Source organism: Oncorhynchus mykiss, chromosome 26, assembly GCF_057628025.1.
Source record: "Oncorhynchus mykiss isolate SJ-2025 chromosome 26, ASM5762802v1, whole genome shotgun sequence".
NCBI lineage: Eukaryota > Metazoa > Chordata > Actinopteri > Salmoniformes > Salmonidae > Oncorhynchus > Oncorhynchus mykiss.
Genome location: NC_143047.1, coordinates 32,525,001 through 32,549,407, shown reverse-complemented (window position 1 = coordinate 32,549,407; position 24,407 = coordinate 32,525,001). Strand labels below are relative to the sequence as shown.

The 24,407-nt window shown below is 41.8% G+C and overlaps 2 protein-coding genes across 7 annotated transcripts in view; one reads left to right on the top strand and one right to left on the bottom strand.

Moving 5' to 3' along the window:
- The window catches only part of LOC110515873 (dmX-like protein 2), a 108,032-nt gene extending 92,793 nt beyond the window's left edge, over positions 1–15,239 (top strand). For 5 of the 6 annotated variants that reach the window (XM_090222734.1, XM_090222731.1, XM_090222733.1 and 2 more), the window contains 6 exons: positions 5,022–5,149; positions 5,570–5,647; positions 6,632–6,723; positions 6,819–6,871; positions 11,221–11,438; positions 11,687–15,239. In XM_090222734.1, coding sequence (XP_090078860.1) covers positions 5,022–5,149; positions 5,570–5,647; positions 6,632–6,723; positions 6,819–6,871; positions 11,221–11,438; positions 11,687–11,896 — 779 coding nt within the window. In that variant the 3' untranslated portion in view covers positions 11,897–15,239. Of the gene's footprint in view, positions 1–5,021; positions 5,150–5,569; positions 5,648–6,631; positions 6,724–6,818; positions 6,872–7,154; positions 7,208–11,220; positions 11,439–11,686 lie in introns of all 6 variants that reach the window. The other variant, XM_090222729.1, reaches the window with a different exon arrangement.
- A 1,152-nt stretch (positions 15,240–16,391) lies between these two features.
- Positions 16,392–24,407, bottom strand: part of LOC118944498 (gliomedin) — a 10,759-nt gene continuing 2,743 nt past the window's right edge. Inside the window, exons 5-11 of the mRNA XM_090222735.1 lie at positions 20,930–21,019; positions 19,811–19,903; positions 19,361–19,501; positions 19,074–19,160; positions 18,818–18,943; positions 18,518–18,668; positions 16,392–17,715 (exon numbers count right to left, since the gene is read on the bottom strand). Of these exons, the coding sequence (XP_090078861.1) occupies positions 17,250–17,715; positions 18,518–18,668; positions 18,818–18,943; positions 19,074–19,160; positions 19,361–19,501; positions 19,811–19,903; positions 20,930–21,019 (1,154 nt within the window). The 3' untranslated portion in view covers positions 16,392–17,249. The remainder of the gene's footprint in view (positions 17,716–18,517; positions 18,669–18,817; positions 18,944–19,073; positions 19,161–19,360; positions 19,502–19,810; positions 19,904–20,929; positions 21,020–24,407) is intronic.

Sequence of the window (24,407 nt, the reverse complement as noted above, 5' to 3'; positions counted from 1 at the left end):
ACAATGTGAAGAGAATGACCTCCCACCCCATATTCCAGTACTGTAGGTATCATCTAATGTATACAGTACCATATACCACTACTAGGTTATATACAGTATACCACTACTAGGTTGTATACAGTATACCACTACTAGGTTATATACAGTATACCACTACTTGGTTATATACAGTATACCACTACTAGGTTATATACAGAGGAACCTGAACAATGTGAAGAGAATGACCTCCCACCCCATATTCCAGTACTGTAGGTACCATCTAATGTATACAGTACCATATACCACTACTAGGTTATATACAGTATACCACTACTAGGTTATATACAGTATACCACTACTAGGTTATATACAGTATGCCACTACTAGGTAATATACAGTATACCACTACTAGGTTGTATACAGTATGTCACTACTAGGTTGTATACAGTATGCCACTACTAGGTTATATACAGTATACCACTACTAGGTTATATACAGTATGCCACTACTAGGTTATATACAGTATACCACTACTAGGTTATATACAGTATACCACTACTAGGTTGTATACAGTATGCCACTACTAGGTTATATACAGTATGCCACTACTAGGTTATATACAATATACCACTACTAGGTTATATACAGTATACCACTACTAGGTTATATACACTATGCCACTACTAGGTTATATACAGTATACCACTGCTAGGTTATATACAGTATGCCACTACTAGGTTATATACAGTATGCCACTACTAGGTTATATACAGTATACCACTACTAGGTTATATACAGTATGCCACTACTAGGTTATATACAGTATACCACTACTTGGTTATATACAGTATACCACTACTTGGTTATATACAGTATGCCACTATTAGGATATATACAGTATGCCTCTACTAGGTTATATACAGTATGCCTCTACTAGGTTATATACAGTATGCCACTACTAGGTTATATACAATATGCCACTACTAGGTTATATACAGTATACCACTACTTGGTTATATACAGTATACCACTACTTGGTTATATACAGTATACCACTACTTGGTTATATACAGTATGCCACTATTAGGATATATACAGTATGCCACTACTAGGTTATATACAGTATGCCACTACTAGGTTATATACAGTATGCCACTACTAGGTTATATACAGTATGCCACTACTAGGTTATATACAGTATGCCACTACTAGGTTATATACAGTATGCCACTACTAGGTTATATACAGTATGCCACTACTAGGTTATATACAGTATACCACTACTAGGTTATATACAGTATGCCACTACTAGGTTATATACAGTATGACACTACTAGGTTATATACAGTATGCCACTACTAGGTTATATACAGTGGTTATAACCACTACTTGGTTATATACAGTGGTTATAACCACTACTTGGTTATATACAGTGGTTATAACCACTACTTGGTTATATACAGTGGTTATAACCACTACTTGGTTATATACAGTGGTTATAACCACTACTTGGTTATATGCAGTGGTTATAACCACTACTAGGTTATATACAGTATACCACTACTAGGATATATACAGTATACCACTACTAGGATATATACAGTATGCCACTACTAGGATATATACAGTATGCCACTACTAGGTTATATACAGTATACCACTACTAGGATATATACAGTATACCACTACTAGGATATATACAGTATGCCACTACTAGGTTATATACAGTATGCCACTACTAGGTTATATACAGTATGCCACTACTAGGTTATATACAGTATGACACTACTAGGTTATATACAGTATGACACTACTAGGTTATATACAGTATGACACTACTAGGTAATATACAGTATACCACTACTAGGTTATATACAGTATACCACTACTAGGATATATACAGTATGCCACTACTAGGTTATATACAGTATACCACTACTAGGTTATATACAGTATACCACTACTAGGTTATATACAGTATACCACTACTAGGATATATACAGTATGCCACTACTAGGTTATATACAGTATACCACTACTAGGTTATATACAGTATACCACTACTAGGATATATACAGTATGCCACTACTAGGTTATATACAGTATGCCACTACTAGGTTATATACAGTATGCCACTACTAGGTTATATACAGTATGACACTACTAGGTAATATACAGTATACCACTACCAGGTTATATACAGTATACCACTACTAGGTAATATACAGTATACCACTACTAGGTTATATACAGAGGAACCTGAACAATGTGAAGAGAATGACCTCCCACCCCATATTCCAGTACTGTAGGTACCATCTAATGTATACAGTACCATATACCACTACTAGGTTATATACAGAGGAACCTGAACAATGTGAAGAGAATGACCTCCCACCCCATATTCCAGTACTGTAGGTATCATCTAATGTATACAGTACCATATACCACTACTAGGTTATATACAGTATACCACTACTAGGTTGTATACAGTATACCACTACTAGGTTATATACAGTATACCACTACTTGGTTATATACAGTATACCACTACTAGGTTATATACAGAGGAACCTGAACAATGTGAAGAGAATGACCTCCCACCCCATATTCCAGTACTGTAGGTACCATCTAATGTATACAGTACCATATACCACTACTAGGTTATATACAGTATACCACTACTAGGTTATATACAGTATACCACTACTAGGTTATATACAGTATGCCACTACTCGGTAATATACAGTATACCACTACTAGGTTGTATACAGTATGTCACTACTAGGTTGTATACAGTATGCCACTACTAGGTTATATACAGTATACCACTACTAGGTTATATACAGTATGCCACTACTAGGTTATATACAGTATACCACTACTAGGTTATATACAGTATACCACTACTAGGTTGTATACAGTATGCCACTACTAGGTTATATACAGTATGCCACTACTAGGTTATATACAATATACCACTACTAGGTTATATACAGTATACCACTACTAGGTTATATACACTATGCCACTACTAGGTTATATACAGTATACCACTGCTAGGTTATATACAGTATGCCACTACTAGGTTATATACAGTATGCCACTACTAGGTTATATACAGTATACCACTACTAGGTTATATACAGTATGCCACTACTAGGTTATATACAGTATACCACTACTTGGTTATATACAGTATACCACTACTTGGTTATATACAGTATGCCACTATTAGGATATATACAGTATGCCTCTACTAGGTTATATACAGTATGCCTCTACTAGGTTATATACAGTATGCCACTACTAGGTTATATACAATATGCCACTACTAGGTTATATACAGTATACCACTACTTGGTTATATACAGTATACCACTACTTGGTTATATACAGTATACCACTACTTGGTTATATACAGTATGCCACTATTAGGATATATACAGTATGCCACTACTAGGTTATATACAGTATGCCACTACTAGGTTATATACAGTATGCCACTACTAGGTTATATACAGTATGCCACTACTAGGTTATATACAGTATGCCACTACTAGGTTATATACAGTATGCCACTACTAGGTTATATACAGTATGCCACTACTAGGTTATATACAGTATACCACTACTAGGTTATATACAGTATGCCACTACTAGGTTATATACAGTATGACACTACTAGGTTATATACAGTATGCCACTACTAGGTTATATACAGTGGTTATAACCACTACTTGGTTATATACAGTGGTTATAACCACTACTTGGTTATATACAGTGGTTATAACCACTACTTGGTTATATACAGTGGTTATAACCACTACTTGGTTATATACAGTGGTTATAACCACTACTTGGTTATATGCAGTGGTTATAACCACTACTAGGTTATATACAGTATACCACTACTAGGATATATACAGTATACCACTACTAGGATATATACAGTATGCCACTACTAGGATATATACAGTATGCCACTACTAGGTTATATACAGTATACCACTACTAGGATATATACAGTATACCACTACTAGGATATATATAGTATGCCACTACTAGGTTATATACAGTATGCCACTACTAGGTTATATACAGTATGCCACTACTAGGTTATATACAGTATGACACTACTAGGTTATATACAGTATGACACTACTAGGTTATATACAGTATGACACTACTAGGTAATATACAGTATACCACTACTAGGTTATATACAGTATACCACTACTAGGATATATACAGTATGCCACTACTAGGTTATATACAGTATACCACTACTAGGTTATATACAGTATACCACTACTAGGTTATATACAGTATACCACTACTAGGATATATACAGTATGCCACTACTAGGTTATATACAGTATACCACTACTAGGTTATATACAGTATGACACTACTAGGTAATATACAGTATACCACTACTAGGTTATATACAGTATACCACTACTAGGATATATACAGTATGCCACTACTAGGTTATATACAGTATGCCACTACTAGGTTATATACAGTATGCCACTACTAGGTTATATACAGTATGACACTACTAGGTAATATACAGTATACCACTACTAGGTTATATACAGTATACCACTACTAGGATATATACAGTATGCCACTACTAGGTTATATACAGTATACCACTACTAGGTTATATACAGTATACCACTACTAGGATATATACAGTATGCCACTACTAGGTTATATACAGTATACCACTACTAGGATATATACAGTATACCACTACTAGGATATATACAGTATGCCACTACTAGGTTATATACAGTATGCCACTACTAGGTTATATACAGTATGCCACTACTAGGTTATATACAGTGGTTATAACCACTACTAGGTTATATACAGTATGCCACTACTAGGTTATATACAGTATGCCACTACTTATACAGTATGTGTACTATACAGCATACTGACGGCCTGTACACAACACTGTTTGAATGACGGGTCTGTTCCTTCAAACAGGGGAATTTCAAACATTTCCTAATGTTTCTGTGTTTGTGTATTAGATATGACTGGGGCTCAGGACGGCAGTGTCCGTATGTTTGAGTGGAACAGGCCACAGCAACTCATCTGCTTCAGACAGGCAGGCAATGCCAGAGTCACACGCCTCTACTTCAACTCACAGGGAAACAAGGTCCACACACAGACACACACACACAGACAACAATACTATGTTTCATCCTCAGTATTATGATTGTGCTGATCTCTCTGTGTTGGTCTCTGTTTCTATCTGTCTGTCTCTCTCTGTGTCGCTGTCTCTCTGTGTCTCTGTCTCTCTCTTCCTGTCGCTCTCTCTGTATCTGCCTCTCGCTCTGTCTTTCTCTCTGTCTCGCTATCTCTCTGTCTCTCGCTATCTCTCTGTCTCTCGCTATCTCTCTGTCTCTCGCTATCTCTCTGTCTCTCGCTATCTCTCTCTCTCTCCACGTGTCTCTCTGTCTCTGTCTCTCGCTGTCTCTCTCTCGCTATCTCTGTCTCTCTCTCTCGCTATCTCTGTCTCTCTGTCTCTTGCTATCTCTCTGTCTCTCTCTCTTTCTGTCTCTGTCTGTCTCTCCAGTGTGGTGTATCAGATGGAGAAGGCTTCCTCAGTCTGTGGCAGGTCAACCAGACCTCCTCTAACCCCAAGCCCTACGTGGTACGTAACACACGTGTGTGCGCACACACACACACGCACACACGCACACACGCACGCACGCACGCGCGCGCACACACACACACACTAGTGCTTGAAAGATTAGGGATGGGGGTTTTACAGAGGGTGGGAGAGTGAGAGAGTGGGCGTGTGTGAGTGATTAGGAGTGATTGATTTCCTCTGTCTGCTTGGCTGAGGCTAACACAGCCTTCTATCTCCCTTCCTCTCTCGCTCGGTCTGACTCACCCTCTGTTCTTTCTCTCCCCCCTCTCTCTGTCTCGCTCTCTCTCTCCCTCTCTTTCACTCTCCCTGTCTCTCTCTCTCAATCTCCCTCTCTCTCTGGATCTCCCTCTCTCTCTCTCGGTCTCTGTCTCTTTCCCTCTCTCTCTCTGTCTCTCTCTCGGTTTCTGTCTCTTTCCCTCTCTCTCTCTGTCTCTCTCGGTTTCTGTCTCTTTCCCTCTCTCTCTCGGTCTCTGTCTCTTTCCGTCTCTCTCTCGGTCTCTATCGCTTTCCCTCTCTCTCTCTCTGACTCACTCTCTGACTCTCTCTCTCGGTCTCTGTCTCGTTCCTTCTCTCGGTCTCTGTCTCGTTCCTTCTCTCGGTCTCTGTCTCGTTCCCTCTCTCGGTCTCTGTCTCGTTCCCTCTCTCTCTCTGTCTCGTTCCCTCTCTCTCTCTGACTCGTTCCCTCTCTCTCTCTCTGACTCACTCTCTCTCTGTCTCGTTCCCTCTCTCTCTCTCATTCTCGGTCTCTGTCTCTTTTCCTCTCTCTCTCTGACTCACTCTCTCTCTCTGTCTCTTTGCCTCTCTCTCTCTCTGTCTCACTCTCGGTTTCTGTCTCTTTCCCCCTCTCTCTCTCTCGGTCTCTGTCTCGTTCCCTCTCTCGGTCTCTGTCTCGTTCCCTCTCTCTCTCTGTCTCGTTCCCTCTCTCTCTCTGACTCGTTCCTTCTCTCTCTCTCTGACTCACTCTCTCTCTCTGTCTCTCTGTAGAGTTGGCAGTGCCACTCTAAGACCTGTGGTGATTTTGCCTTCATCACTTCCTCCAGTCTCATCGCAACGGCAGGACAGTCCAACGACAGCAGGTCAGTATCAACATTACATATCAAAACTACACCAGTCTCAATACTGTCATAACAGTAACTCCAATGACAAACTCTTTTCTCCTTTTCTCCTCCAGAAATGTCTGCCTGTGGGACACTCTTATTTCACCTAGTAACGCCATGGTACATGGTAAGATTTAGTTGTAATTTCAGTCCTCCAGAAATGTCTTCCTGTGGGACACTCTTATTTCCCCTAGTAACGCCATGGTACATGGTAAGATTTAGTTGTAATTTCAGTCCTCCAGAAATGTCTTCCTGTGGGACACTCTTATTTCCCCTAGTAACGCCATGGTACATGGTAAGATTTAGTTGTAATTTCAGTCCTCCAGAAATGTCTTCCTGTGGGACACTCTTATTTCCCCTAGTAACGCCATGGTACATGGTAAGATTTAGTTGTAATTTCAGTCCTCCAGAAATGTCTGCCTGTGGGACACTCTTATTTCACCTAGTAACGCCATGGTACATGGTAAGATTTAGTTGTAATTTCAGTCCTCCAGAAATGTCTTCCTGTGGGACACTCTTATTTCCCCTAGTAACGCCATGGTACATGGTAAGATTTAGTTGTCATTTCAGTCCTCCAGAAATGAACATACAAAGTTACCACAGCAGATAAAACCAGCCAAATTAACTAGTTAGATGCCACAATTGTGTCTCCATTACATGAAAGATTAGGTGACCGATCAAATTTTGACTTGATCAAGCAAAGTAGAGGAGAGTGGGGTAAGTTAGGACATTTTTACATTCAGCATCACTCCGTCAAGGGAAATATAGACTTCTTTTTCACAAAGATATTTAAGCAATAAGGCATGAGAACTCTGGGAGTATTGTGTGATAACTCCAGACTAAGGGCTGTTCTTAGGCCAGAGGTGAAGAATGTAGCTATCAGAGGTTCAATGATAACGAGAGACAAGAACTTCAATAAATGATGATTTAATAAATAATTTATAAATAGGCAACCAGAACTGGATGTTTGTATTTGTATTTATTAAGGATCCCCATTAGTTCCTGCCAAGACATCAGCTACTCTTCATGAGGTCCATTAGTTCCTGCCAAGGCAGCAGCTACTCTTCATGAGGTCCATTAGTTCCTGCCAAGACATCAGCTACTCTTCCTGTGGTCCATTAGTTCCTGCCAAGGCAGCAGCTACTCTTCCTGTGGTCCATTAGTTCCTGCCAAGGCAGCAGCTACTCTTCCTGTGGTCCATTAGTTCCTGCCAAGGCAGCAGTTACTCTTCCTGTGGTCCATTAGTTCCTGCCAAGGCAGCAGCTACTCTTCATGAGGTCCATTAGTTCCTGCCAAGACATCAGCTACTCTTCCTGGGGACCATTAGTTCCTGCCAAGGCAGCAGTTACTCTTCCTGTGGTCCATTAGTTCCTGCCAAGGCAGCAGCTACTCTTCCTGTGGTCCATTAGTTCCTGCCAAGGCAGCAGTTACTCTTCCTGTGGTCCATTAGTTCCTGCCAAGGCAGCAGCTACTCTTCCTGTGGTCCATTAGTTCCTGCCAAGGCAGCAGTTACTCTTCCTGTGGTCCATTAGTTCCTGCCAAGGCATCAGCTACTCTTCATGTGGTCCATTAGTTCCTGCCAAGGCATCAGCTACTCTTCATGTGGTCCATTAGTTCCTGCCAAGGCATCAGCTACTCTTCCTGTGGTCCATTAGTTCCTGCCAAGGCATCAGTTACTCTTCCTGTGGTCAATTAGTTCCTGCTAAGTCAGCAGCTACTCTTCCTGTGGTCCATTAGTTCCTGCCAAGGCAGCAGTTACTCTTCCTGTGGTCCATTAGTTCCTGCCAAGGCAGCAGTTACTCTTCCTGTGGTCCATTAGTTCCTGCCAAGGCATCAGCTACTCTTCCTGTGGTCCATTAGTTCCTGCCAAGGCAGCAGCTACTCTTCCTGTGGTCCATTAGTTCCTGCCAAGGCAGCAGTTACTCTTCCTGTGGTCCATTAGTTCCTGCTAAGGCAGCAGCTACTCTTCCTGTGGTCCATTAGTTCCTGCCAAGGCAGCAGTTACTCTTCCTGTGGTCCATTAGTTCCTGCCAAGGCAGCAGTTACTCTTCCCGTGGTCCATTAGTTCCTGCCAAGGCAGCAGTTACTCTTCCTGTGGTCCATTAGTTCCTGCCAAGGCATCAGTTACTCTTCCTGTGGTCCATTAGTTCCTGCCAAGGCATCAGCTACTCTTACTGGGGTCCATTAGTTCCTGCCAAGGCAGCAGTTACTCTTCCTGTGGTCCATTAGTTCCTGCCAAGGCATCAGCTACTCTTCCTGTGGTCCATTAGTTCCTGCCAAGGCAGCAGTTACTCTTCCTGTGGTCCATTAGTTCCTGCCAAGGCATCAGTTACTCTTCCTGTGGTCCATTAGTTCCTGCCAAGGCATCAGTTACTCTTCCTGTGGTCCATTAGTTCCTGCAAAGGCATCAGCTACTCTTCATGGGGTCCATTCGTTCCTGCCAAGGCATCAGCTACTCTTCCTGTGGTCCATTAGTTCCTGCCAAGGCAGCAGTTACTCTTCCTGTGGTCCATTAGTTCCTGCAAAGGCATCAGCTACTCTTCATGGGGTCCATTTGTTCCTGCCAAGGCATCAGCTGCTCTTCATGAGGTCCATTAGTTCCTGCCAAGGCATCAGCTACTCTTCCTGTGGTCCATTAGTTCCTGCCAAGGCATCAGCTACTCTTCATGAGGTCCATTAGTTCCTGCTAAGTCAGCAGCTTCTCTTCCTGTGGTCCATTAGTTCCTGCCAAGGCAGCAGCTACTCTTACTGGTGTCCATTAGTTCCTGCCAAGGCAGCAGCTACTCTTCCTGGAATCCATTAGTTCCTGCCAAGGCAGCAGCTACTCTTCCTGGAGTCCATTAGTTCCTGCCAAGGCAGCAGCTACTCTTCCTGTGGTCCATTAGTTCCTGCCAAGGCAGCAGCTACTCTTACTGGTGTCCATTAGTTCCTGCCAAGGCAGCAGCTACTCTTCCTGGAGTCCATTAGTTCCTGCCAAGGCAGCAGCTACTCTTCCTGGAGTCCATTAGTTCCTGCCAAGGCAGCAGCTACTCTTCCTGTGGTCCAGTAACATTAAGGCAGTTGTTGTTGTGTATCCCTGGGAATAATCAGAATTTATGTAAACATTACAGTTTTGAAAACATAGCTTGGCCAAAAAAAAGTGGTCTCCCGTTTATGGGTTAAGTTGAGCATAGGAACAGGGTAAGTTGAGCATAGGAACAGGGTAAGTTGAGCATAGGAACAGGGTAAGTTGAGCATAGGAACAGGGTAAATTGAGCATAGGAACAGGGTAAGTTGAGCATAGGAACAGGGTAAGTTGAGCATAGGAACAGGGTAAGTTGAGCATAGGGAACAGGGTAAATTGAGCATAGGGAACAGGGTAAGTTGAGCATAGGAACAGGGTAAGTTGAGCATAGGAACAGGGTAAATTGAGCATAGGAACAGGGTAAGTTGAGCATAGGAACAGGGTAAGTTGAGCATGGGAACAGGGTACTTTGAGCATAGGAACAGGGTAAGTTGAGCATGGGAACAGGGTACTTTGAGCATGGGAACAGGGTAAGTTGAGCATAGGAACAGGGTAAGTTGAGCATAGGAACAGGGTAAGTTGAGCATAGGAACAGGGTAAGTTGAGCATAGGAACAGGGTAAGTTGAGCATAGGAACAGGGTAAGTTGAGCATAGGAACAGGGTAAGTTGAGCATAGGAACAGGGTAAGTTGAGATAGGAACAGGGTAAGTTGAGCATAGGAACAGGGTAAGTTGAGATAGGAACAGGGTAAGTTGAGCATAGGAACAGGGTAAGTTGAGCTGCCTACACATTTCTGTACCTATTTAAACTATGTCTGTCTTTATTTCCCGATCACAATTCATCACAATGGCTTGTTTGTCTTTGAGTCATTTTAAGCATCTGTAAACACGGATTAACACCTCTAACTTTGTACTGGTTTGAACACATTTAACATAAGCCCTGGTGTTACCTAATATCCCAGCGATACTACCTCGCGCTACACCTGGAAATAAAACACTTCATGTTGCTCAACTTGCCATTGGCTCAACCGTTGGCTCAACTTATCCCATTCGCTCATCTTACCCCAAGGCAAACATTTTACTATATTAGCCCTCACAGATACAAGGATGCACTTTCATGCTAGGTTTAGGTCCTCATACTGAAGCTTATAGAGAGCCCAACTGATGTGTAGAACAATCTTTAAATGATCTACTTTAGTTTAGATACAAGCACAAAGATACAAACCTCTAACACAATTCATTCATTTGACTTAGTGAAAATCTGCTTTTTTAAACCTTGCTTACCACTTTTTCACAGACTCCATGAAATTATGTCCTCTTCCTAAATGTTTGGTCAAATTATACATTTTGTTTATGGTTTCCTAGAAACCATAAACCAGGCTGGCTCAACTTACCGTTTGGTTCAACTTACCCCACTGTCCCCTGTATTAGTGTTGTCACTCATAACTCCTAGTTGTGATCTGTCTCTCCAGCCTTCCCGTGCCATGAGAACGGTGCGACGGTGTTGCAGTACGCTCCCAAGCAGCAGCTGCTGATCTCAGGAGGCAGGAAGGGCTTTGTGTGTGTGTTTGACATCCGACAGAGACAGCTGCTACACACCTTCCAGGCCCACGATTCAGCCGTCAAAGCCCTGGCGCTCGACACCTCCGAAGACTTCTTCGTAACCGGCTCGGCTGAGGGGAACATGAAGGTGATTTTCCTTATTACCTTGTAATGAGGAAAATGGAATAAGAATCTTCCTAAATTGAAATGGAATGGTTCCCAACCCTGTCAACCATTAGTCTGTGCTTTCCAGCTGTATTTCAATGACCACGTGTGTAAAAATGTATGTAAGTCACATGATTGATCTGTGAAAGACATCATGTAATTCCATTAATGTATTGATCATTGCCTTTCTCTTTACCTCTCTCTTTCACTCCCCCTCTCCTTCTCCTCCAGGTGTGGAAGCTGGCAGGCCATGGCCTCATGCACTCGTTTAGCACAGAGCATGCCAAGCAGTCCATCTTCCGGAACATCGGAGCAGGCGTCATGCAGGTGGAGACCCGCCCCGGCAACCGTATATTCACCTGCGGCGCCGACGGAACCCTCAAGATGAGGGTTCTACCCGACCGCTACAACATCCCCTCTAGCATCTTCGACATTCTGTAGACCCCAAACCACTTCCTGTACTGTCTGTAGAGAGGTCATCTGATTGGTTAGTGGTTGAACGTTGAAACGATAACCAAACTTTCACTCGAATATTCAACATCTTGTAGAAACGTAAATACCTGGAAGTGGTATGTCTAAATGGCGGTGGATAGGAAGGAGTAAGGTTGAAACATTAACCAAACTTTCTTTCACTAGTATAACATTGTGTAGAGAGCCTAGACTTGTGTGAGAGAGACGAAGAGAGATCGGGGTAAAGGTTTACAGATAGATCACTAAGTATATTACACTGCTGGATAGGCTAGTTGAGAGGGCTCTAATGATATGTGTGACGTAGAGGTGAAAGGTTGAGAGATGACCAAGGTTTCAGCAGCTTTGAGAGAGCAACAGAGAGTGTACGGTACAGTATGACTTTACCTAGAGGAAATCGTATCAGAAAAGTTCAATTGAGCTGTGAATATTGTTTTCTTTCCCAGAGCCTAAAAGTGTGTATTAAAACATAAAGCAACAGGTTCCAGACTTGATTTTAACAGTTAGATTTCCTGTCATTTTAAAAGCGGCTGCTGGACGTTTACGAGTGTGTCAGTCCATAAGAAAGCTATGCATGACTTCCTGTTCTCGTTTTAAGCGGTGCAATCACATGGTTTATTGATATGATAGTGCTCTGTACAAGTGCTCAAACTCTTCAAAAGTGTGTATCTGTTGTCATTTTGTGCCCATAAGCTGAAAAAGTCTCTTAGCATCTACATTAACCAGCACTGTGGTTCCTTTAGTCAGTCAGTCAGTGGTCTGGTGTGACTCTGAAGTTGTTGATCTGCATTTTGTTGAAATGGTTTCATCCTCTTCATCCCCTGGCTAATCTCACTGTTAATGACAACGTTTAATGGCACACTATCCCCATAGTGACCCCATCCCATAACACTGGCTGCCCAGTGACTCGCTAGCCTACTCCATCGATTGATCTATGGATTGATTGAGCCTAGCAGCTATGTGATCACACCTCTGTGTATCTGCCGCCCGCCTGCCGTCAAAAGCCTGTTTGTGCGGCAGCAGCGGCCTCACTGCTACAACCTTGTGTTTGGAAGATGGTGTGTTTTGATCCTGTGACTGTGTGTAGTCTATATGTCTCATCTGTCTGTTCCACTGAATACCCCCCCTCCCCCGAGAAGAAAGAAACACATGGGGTCTGTTATGTTCTGTATGGGTCTGCTATGTTCTGTATGGGTCTGCTATGTTCTGTATGGGTCTGTTATGTTCTGTATGGGTCTGTTATGTTCTGAATGGGTCTGTTATATTCTGTATGGGTCTGTTATGTTCTGTTATGTTCTGTATGGGTCTGTTATGTTCTGTATGGGTCTGCTATGTTCTGTATGGGTCTGTTATGTTCTGTATGGGTCTGTTATGTTCTGAATGGGTCTGTTATATTCTGTATGGGTCTGTTATGTTCTGTTATGTTCTGTATGGGTCTGTTATGTTCTGTATGGGTGGGTCTGTTATGTTCTGTATGGGTCTGTATGGGTCTGTTATGTTCTGAATGGGTCTGTTATATTCTGTATGGGTCTGTTATGTTCTGTTATGTTCTGTATGGGTCTGTTATGTTCTGTATGGGTGGGTCTGTTATGTTCTGTATGGGTCTGTTATGTTCTGTATGGGTCTGTTATGTTCTGTATGGGTCTGTTATGTTCTGTATGGGTCTGTTATGTTCTGTATGGGTGGGTCTGTTATGTTCTGTATGGGTCTGTTATGTTCTGTATGGGTGGGTCTGTTATGTTCTGTATGGGTCTGTTATGTTCTGTATGGGTCTGTTATGTTCTGTATGGGTCTGTTATGTTCTGTATGGGTCTTATGTTCTGTATGGGTCTGTTATGTTCTGTATGGGTCTGTTATGTTCTGTTATGTTCTGTATGGGTCTGTTATGTTCTGTATGGGTCTGTTATGTTCTGTTATGTTCTGTATGGGTCTGTTATGTTCTGTATGGGTTTGTTATGTTCTGTATGGGTCTGTTATGTTCTGTATGGGTCTGTTATGTTCTGTTATGTTCTGTATGGGTCTGTTATGTTCTGTATGGGTCTGTATGGGTCTGTTATGTTCTGAATGGGTCTGTTATATTCTGTATGGGTCTGTTATGTTCTGTTATGTTCTGTATGGGTCTGTTATGTTCTGTATGGGTGGGTCTGTTATGTTCTGTATGGGTGGGTCTGTTATGTTCTGTATGGGTGGGTCTGTTATGTTCTGTATGGGTCTGTTATGTTCTGTATGGGTCTGTTATGTTCTGTATGGGTCTGTTATGTTCTGTATGGGTGGGTCTGTTATGTTCTGTATGGGTCTGTTATGTTCTGTATGGGTCTGTTATGTTCTGTATGGGTCTGTTATGTTCTGTATGGGTCTGTTATGTTCTGTATGGGTCTGTTATGTTCTGTATGGGTCTGTTATGTTCTGTATGGGTCTGTTATGTTCTGTTATGTTCTGTATGGGTCTGTTATGTTCTGTATGGGTCTGTTATGTTCTGTTATGTTCTGTATGGGTCTGTTATGTTCTGTATGGGTCTGTTATGTTCTGTATGGGTCTGTTATGTTCTGTATGGGTCTGTTATGTTCTGTATGGGTCTGTTATGTTCTGTTATGTTCTGTATGGGTCTGTTATGTTCTGTATGGGTCTGTTATGTTCTGTATGGGTCTGTTATGTTCTGTATGGGTCTGTTATGTTCTGTATGGGTCTGTTATGTTCTGTTATGTTCTGTATGGGTCTGTTATGTTCTGTATGGGTCTGTTATGTTCTGTATGGGTCTGTTATGTTCTGTATGGGTCTGTTATGTTCTGTATGGGTCTGTTATGTTCTGTATGGGTGGGTCTGTTATGTTCTGTATGGGTCTGTTATGTTCTGTATGGGTCTGTTATGTTCTGTATGGGTCTGTTGTGTTGGACTTTTTGCCTTTTACGTTAGGAATGTAAGGGGTTAATACTGTATTTTACTGGGACATAGTGCAACATGGCATAGGTTTGTGTTTGGTGATACTACTGTACTGTATTGTTTTTACAAACCTTATTGAATAGATATTTGCACTCAAATCTGGGGACACTAAAAGTTTATTTCAAAACGAATAGGCTATGTGAAGAACAAATTAACTACTGTTATATACAAATGAATGTCTGGCTGTATTTGGCCTAGTAGTAAAAAGTGAAATCGTTTTAATATATACATATATGAAATACCACAGCAGCTTGTACAAACATGAAAGCGTTTGACTTAATTTTTTGTTTTGTATCATACCGGCTGGATTAGTTGTATCTTTTGTTAAATGTTTGTCTTGTTTTTATTATTAAACAGATTTGTGTTTCCTTCCCTCCGTCTGGGTACCACGTCTGATCTCTGACCTCTGTTTACATATTCTACCTTCTCTCCGTCTGGGTACCACGTCTGATCTCTGACCTCTGTTTACATATTCTACCTTCCCTCCGTCTGGGTACCACGTCTGATCTCTGACCTCTGTTTACATATTCTACCTTCCCTCCGTCTGGGTACCACGTCTGATCTCTGACCTCTGTTTACATATTCTACCTTCCCTCCGTCTGGGTACCACGTCTGATCTCTGACCTCTGTTTACATATTCTACCTTCCCTCCGTCTGGGTACCACGTCTGATCTCTGACCTCTGTTTACATATTCTACCTTCCCTCCGTCTGGGTACCACGTCTGATCTCTGACCTCTGTTTACATATTCTACCTTCTCTCCGTCTGGGTACCACGTCTGATCTCTGACCTCTGTTTACATATTCTACCTTCTCTCCGTCTGTCGTGTGTTAGTACTTATGAAGCCTTATAATGCCTTATAAACATTCATAGGTCACCTTATAGATGCAGTCATAGAGGATCATTAAAAACATCACAGTGAAGCAATAACAAGCTAGGCACCTTACAAAAAGGTACCGAGCCTTGTTTTGCTTTATGGTACATGCTTCATAATGCTCTAACATCTATAAGGGGATATTCATGTCTATTTAAGATATTAACACTTCATAATGCTCTATAACATCTATAAGGGGATATTCATGTCTATAAGATATTAACACTTCATAGTGCTCTATAACATCTATAAGGGGATATTCATGTCTATAAGATATTAACACTTCATAATGCTGTCTAACATCTATGGGGATATTCATGTCTGTATAAGATATTAACACTTCATAATGCTCTATAACATCTATAAGGGGTTATTCATGTCTATAAGATATTAACACTTCATAGTGCTCTATAACATCTATAAGGGGATATTCATGTCTATAAGATATTAACACTTCATAATGCTCTATAACATCTATAAGGGGATATTCATGTCTATATAAGATATTAACACTTCATAAAAAGGTGCTTTAAGTAAAGTGTTGTTCAGGTGTCTACAGTATATATCTATCTAAAGCTCAGTATGGGGAGGCTATGACTAGATAACTAGAGAGAGTCCAGAGAGAGACAGGAATATAGAGCAGGCTGTCCTACCGTAAGTTGAATAAATTATTTTTTATTTCATCAGGTTGATTTTATGTTTGTTTCTGTATTTGATGATAATCAGTAGAGACCATGCAGCAGCAAATATCATTGTCGGGAATAAACATATGTACAGATTTCCAATATAGGTCTTTTTAAAACATGTTGCTCTCTGTAAGGGAAGCTGGTCATGGTAGGATCCAAGTAAACATGGAAACACATTTCTGATACCTATTTTGTCATGCAGTCACAGGGAAAGTCTAGTAAGGACTTTACAGCTATAAATAGTATTAACTCCACAAAAAGCCATGTTTCCAGGGTAGACCTTAAAAAAGAGTTACATTTACCAAATAAATATAATATACAAGTGAGAGACATAAAAACAATATAACAAGTCAAATGGTTAATAAGTATCCTTACAAAAAGAGAATTCCACGATCTCAAATGGAAAAACATGGAAAACAGTACAGCAATTATTTTACTGTTTAGACCATCGCCACAATACAATATAGACTATAACAATTATATTATAATGATCTACTTCCTACTCTGATAAGCCCTTATTCAGTTCAACTCTACATTGGAAAAGGTACAGTATGTGCATCTTTGGAAGCTGTAATCCAATTGGAACAAATATTTGAACAGCACTCACATAAAGGGTTCTTTATCCCAGCCAGCAGTCCCAAAAGGCCATTAGAAAAGAGTCCTTGTTGAGATGGCATAAAACTAAAGACAACACGTACATATTATAAATAAAAAACAGCCATAATATTCACGATTGCTGTTCATCTTTAATTAAGCACTTTAAAAAGCTGTCCATCTTTAATCAGAATACCATCAAAACACCCTCAGAATACCGTCAAAACACTGTCTCAGTCATCAGAGATGAAGTGCACCACATACAGCTTCACGTAGCTCTGATCCCACACATACAGGTGTCTGTTATTGGGGCTATAGGACAGCATGGCCAGCACCCCGCCAGGGGACCTCAGTTCAAAGGTCACGTTGACCGGTTTCCCCTTCAGGAGGTCGAAGGCGAAGGTCACACGGGTGTCCTTGGTGTCGGTGACGTAGAGTATGCCACAGGCCACGAAGGCGTTGCCGGCCTTGGTCCTGGGGTAGGTGGTGTTGATGTACGATGTGACAGAGAAGCTCTTCAGGTCCAGCTGGGCCACCATAATGCTGTCGTCCAGACTGGAGGCAAAGATGAGCCAAAGGCCGTTCTCATCCGCCGCCAGCTTGAAGTAGGTCTTGGAGTTGTAGAGAAGGTAGGACAGGTTGTGGTACAGAGCATTGTCGATGGCCAGGGTGTGGAGACGCTTGGACTGCAGGTCGAACCTGGGGGATGAATGGAGGGTGTAAGAAATAAACAATTTACATTTCTACATTTACCTTTGCTTTCCTTTTTCTTTCCTTAGGAACTGTGCACCACAATGCCACACCAGCAGAAGAAAATAAGTCTCAGGATCAGGATCATACACAGCCAGTGACATCACAAAGACAGAATATTTTTCTACAAGACTTAAATTGCACAAGGCCAAAAAGCTTCACCTTGATTTCTCTCTGACAACTATCCATTGTTATCAGACAAATATCTAGTGTGGTAGGAGCTAAGGGATCAGTTGGATTCAAGCAGGGTAACTACCGTCCCTTCTTTACCTGGCAAGGTTGGAGGTGCCAAACTATGGTTCTTTACCTGGCCAGGTTGGAGGTGCCAAACTATGGTTCTTTACCTGGCCAGGTTGGAGGTGCCAAACTATGGTTCTTTACCTGGCCAGGTTGGAGGTGCCAAACTATGGTTCTTTACCTGGCAAGGTTGGAGGTGCCAAACTATGGTTCTTTACCTGGCCAGATTGGAGGTGCCAAACTATGGTTCTTTACCTGGCAAGGTTGGAGGTGCCAAACTATGCTTCTTTACCTGGCCAGATTGGAGGTGCCAAACTATGGTTCTTTACCTGGCCAGGTTGGAGGTGCCAAACTATGGTTCTTTACCTGGCCAGGTTGGAGGTGCCAAACTATGGTTCTTTACCTGGCCAGATTGGAGGTGCCAAACTATGGTTATTTACCTGGCCAGATTGGAGGTGCCAAACTATGGTTCTTTACCTGGCCAGGTTGGAGGTGCCAAACTATGGTTCTTTACCTGGCCAGGTTGGTGGTTCCAGCGATGTGATAGTAGAAGGATCCGTTATGAACGGCATGGCCACATCCCTGGTAGAACTTCCTGCCGTCGATGACCTCACTGGTGGCATTCTGGAATGAGGCGATGCTCTTATACTCCTTCACCGTGCGACCTGGAGACATAGGATTGGTTGTTGTGTGAGTGTGTAGGAGGTACCAGAGAAGTGCTAAAGATAATGTGATTGGCTGTTGCCTGCGTTTGGCTGGTACCAGAGAAATGCTAAAGACATTTGATTGGCTGTTGTGTGAGTTTGGGAGGTACCAGAGAAATGTTCGGCCACCCAGATGCGTTTGTCGTTCAGCACAGCCGTGTCTTTCATCCACGTTCCGAACGTACTCTCCATCTTAGATATGTTACGGGGGTTGATCAGGGACTTGATGATGCACTCTGGGGGACAGAAGATAAAACATTTATTATTTAATTGATTGATAGATTGATTGGTTTGCATATTCAGTCATATTAAGATTTTGTCTGAGGGTTTTTAAACAAATTCTTCAAGTCATGCAAGTCATTGTACCATTTTTCTTATTTAGTGGTATCTCTTGTAACTTCCCAGCCTCTTTGGCAGACAGAGTCCCATCGTTTGGTACAGCATGTGAAGGATCTGAAATAGTCAATGATAATCAATGAAAGAAGTGATGATGTTAGAATCAGTAGGAAAGTTGGAGGTGTGTAGAGGAACTGTAGTATAGATAGTAACAGGCTGACTCACCCAGGATCTGGGCAGCATGGGTGGGGGGGGGTGTTTGGGATAGATACGGGAGTTGGGTAGGATAAGTAGCTGTGTGCAGGGTAGTTACCCACCCAGGGTCTGGGCAGCGTGGATGGGAAAATTGGCCCGGTGACTCCTGTTTCTGGGGGGCCCCTGGGGTCCTTGTGGGCCAGGCGGTCCAGGAGGGCCAATGGGGCCTGGAGTACCAGGAGGACCAGCCGGACCTGGGGGGCCTAGACAGACCCGAAAGACAAGGATTTTCACAATCACGTTGTATTTCAAGTAGAGCTGTCCAGGCATAAACTGGATCGACTGGTCATGAAACAGGAAAGGGTTTGCCCACACTAATGTTGCAACACATACAGGTACCTTAAGTGTTGTGCTAAGACCACATTCATTTGCAGTTCTAATGAAGATCTGTTAAGAGTGTACAATGGTGTACAATGGTGACGGTACAGCAAGTCTCATCATGTACTTTAGGAGTCATAGTGATAGTCTATCTAATATAGACAGTGGACATTGTCATTTCTGTCCGTTCTTACCCTCCAAGATGACATCGTTGGACGATTGTGTATTTTCTCCTGCGGGTCCAGGTTCTCCTCTGTCTCCTTTCTCCCCTGGCTCACCTTTCTCCCCTGTGAAGGAACACGGTTATCGTTTGTCATATGTGCAGGTGATTTACAAACCCTAACTTGAGACATGGAATGGAACAGGAATTCATAAAGACCTGATCCCAAAATAAACCCTAGCTTCATAAGATTCTCAAAGACCACAATCAAATGAGTCAAGCTTGTGTAATGTGCGAGACGTGGGTTCTTATATCTGAGCTACTGTTAAGAAAAGAGTTCCCACAATGTGAACTAGACATGGGTCTACTAAATCTTCGCTTCAGTCTGGAAATTCCAAGGATTCGTCAAGTCAAAGCCATTCCAGTAAACCATGAACCATTCCATTCACTTCTCCTGGGCTGCTAAAATATTGTCTATTTAGTGCCCTACTTTTGAGCAGGGCCCATAGGGCTCTGGTCAAAAGTAGTGCACTATATAGGAAATATTCCTGAGGAACGCACCAGTGGGCTGATGGGAGAATGAGGTTTACAGCCCATTCAAGAGCAGCACAAAACCACAGTCATGAATGACATTAGTCTACTGTGGGACAGAAGAGCAGTTTCCTTTCTTCCTCCGTTTCCGGTTCTATGGTGTTTCCACCACAATGATTCAGCATTGTGACACCACATATCTCATAGATCTGAATGGCTGTCCAATGACAGTTGGAAATAAGAATAGGCAAAATAAATTATGTATGTGGAGATCTGTGTTTATCTTATGTGTGTATCTGGGTGCACTGTGGGGTTATTGCATGCAAGTGTAGGTGTGCAAGTGTGTGCGTGTGTGTGTGTGTGTGTGTGTGTGTGTGTGTGTGTGTGTGTGTGTGTGTGTGTGTGTGTGTTAGGGTGCATGTTATTGAGCTCCCTGAGGAGATCTGCTCTACCCTTTCTATGTTCTATTATCTCTCTCTTTTCAGTCACAGAACCAGACAGAGCCCCAGGTAACAATACATAATGGACACATCAGATGATAGATAGATAGATACAATGAGGCAGAAAATAGAGAGTAAGAATTATTCTCTCTGTTACTGTAAAAGGGTCTTTCACTCCATACCTCTCTTCCCTCGTTTTCCATCAGCCCCAGGCAGTCCATCTAGTCCTGGGATGCCATCAGTGCCATTGTGCCCCGGCAGGCCAGGTAGCCCTGCCATACATACATTACAACCACAGTACTTTACATGGTCAGGCAGCCCTATCATATACAAACACATTACTACCACAGTACTTTACATGGTCAGACAGACCTATCATAAATACATTACAGCCACAGTACTTTACATGGTCAGGCAGCCCTATCATAAATACATTACAGCCACAGTACTTTACATGGTCAGGAAGCCCTATCATAAATACATTACAACCACAGTACGTTACATGGTCAGGCAGCCCTATCATAAATACATTACAACCACAGTACGTTACATGGTCAGGCAGCCCTATCATACATACATTACAGCCACAGTACTTTACATGGTCAGGCAGCCCTATCATATATACATTATAGCCACAGTACGTTACATGGTCAGGCAGCCCTATCATAAATACATTGCAACCACAGTACTTTACATGGTCAGGCAGCCCTATCATATACAAACACATTACAACCACAGTACTTTACATGGTCAGGCAGCCCTATCATAAATACATTACAACCACAGTACTTTACATGGTCAGGCAGCCCTATCATATACAAACACATTACAACCACAGTACTTTACATGGTCAGGCAGCCCTATCATAAATACATTACAACCACAGTACTTTACATGGTCAGGCAGCCCTATCATAAATACATTACAACCACATTACTTTACATGGTCAGGCAGACCTACCATATACAAACACAGTACTTTACATGGTCAGGCAGCCCTATCATAAATACATTACAACCACAGTACTTTACATGGTCAGGCAGCCCTATCATAAATACATTACAACCACATTACTTTACATGGTCAGGCAGACCTATCATATACAAACACAGTACTTTACATGGTCAGGCAGCCCTATCATATACAAACACAGTACTTTACATGGTCAGGCAGCCCTATCATAAATACATTACAACCACATTATTTTACATGGTCAGGCAGACCTATCATATACAAACACATTACTACCACAGTACTTTACATGGTCAGGCAGCCCTATCATATACAAACACATTACAACCACTGTACTTTACATGGTCAGACAGACCTATCATATACAAACACATTACTACCACAGTACTTTACATGGTCAGGCAGCCCTATCATAAATACATTACAACCACATTACTTTACATGGTCAGGCAGACCTATCATATACAAACACATTACTACCACAGTACTTTACATGGTCAGGCAGCCCTATCATAAATACATTACAACCACAGTACTTTACATGGTCAGGCAGCCCTATCATGAATACATTACAGCCACAGTACTTTACATGGTCAGGCAGCCCTATCATATACAAACACAGTACTTTACAAGGTCAGGCAGCCCTATCATATACAAACACAGTACTTTACATGGTCAGGCAGCCCTATCATATGCAAACACATTACTACCACAGTACTTTACATGGTCAGGCAGACCTATCATATACAAGCACAGTACTTTACATGGTCAGGCAGCCCTATCATATACAGACACATTACAACCACAGTACTTTACATGGTCAGGCAGACCTATCATATACAAACACATTACTACCACAGTACTTTACATGGTCAGGCAGCCCTATCATAAATACATTACAACCACAGTACTTTACATGGTCAGGCAGCCCTATCATAAATACATTACAGCCACAGTATTTTACATGGTCAGGCAGCCCTATCATAAATACATTACAACCATATTACTCTACATGGTCAGGCAGCCCTATCATAAATACATTACAGCCACAGTACTTTACATGGTCAGGCAGCCCTATCATATACAAACACATTACAACCACAGTACTTTACATGGTCAGGCAGCCCTATCATAAATACATTACAACCACAGTACTTTACATGGTCAGGCAGCCCTATCATAAATACATTACAACCACAGTACTTTACATGGTCAGGCAGCCCTATCATACATACATTACAATCACAGTACTTTACATGGTCAGGCAGCCCTATCATATACAAACACATTACAACCACAGTACTGTACATGGTCAGGCAGCCCTATCATAAATACATTACAACCACAGTACTTTACATGGTCAGGCAGCCCTATCATATACAAACACATTACAACCACAGTACTTTACATGGTCAGGCAGCCCTATCATAAATACATTACAACCACAGTACTTTACATGGTCAGGCAGCCCTATCATAAATACATTACAACCACATTACTTTACATGGTCAGGCAGACCTACCATATACAAACACAGTACTTTACATGGTCAGGCAGCCCTATCATATACAAACACAGTACTTTACATGGTCAGGCAGCCCTATCATAAATACATTACAACCACATTACTTTACATGGTCAGGCAGACCTATCATATACAAACACATTACTACCACAGTACTTTACATGGTCAGGCAGCCCTATCATATACAAACACATTACAACCACTGTACTTTACATGGTCAGACAGACCTATCATATACAAACACATTACTACCACAGTACTTTACATGGTCAGGCAGCCCTATCATAAATACATTACAACCACAGTACTTTACATGGTCAGGCAGACCTATCATATACAAACACAGTACTTTACATGGTCAGGCAGCCCTATCATATACAAACACATTACAACCACAGTACTTTACATGGTCAGGCAGACCTATCATATACAAACACATTACTACCACAGTACTTTACATGGTCAGGCAGCCCTATCATAAATACATTACAACCACAGTAATTTACATGGTCAGGCAGCCCTATCATAAATACATTACAGCCATATTACTCTACATGGTCAGGCAGCCCTATCATAAATACATTACAGCCACAGTACTTTACATGGTCAGGCAGCCCTATCATATACAAACACATTACAACCACAGTACTTTACATGGTCAGGCAGCCCTATCATAAATACATTACAACCACAGTACTTTACATGGTCAGGCAGCCCTATCATACATACATTACAATCACAGTACTTTACATGGTCAGGCAGCCCTATCATATACAAACACATTACAACCACAGTACTTTACATGGTCAGGCAGCCCTATCATAAATACATTACAACCACAGTACTTTACATGGTCAGGCAGCCCTATCATAAATACATTACAACCACAGTACTTTACATGGTCAGGCAGCCCTATCATAAATACATTACAACCACAGTACTTTACATGGCCAGGCAGCCCTATCATATACAAACACAGTACTTTACATGGTCAGGCAGCCCTATCATATACAACCACAGTACTTTACATGGCCAGGCAGCCCTATCATATACAAACACAGTACTTTACATGGCCAGGCAGCCCTATCATATACAAACACAGTACTTTACATGGTCAGGAAGACCTACCATATACAAACACATTACAACCACATTACTTTACA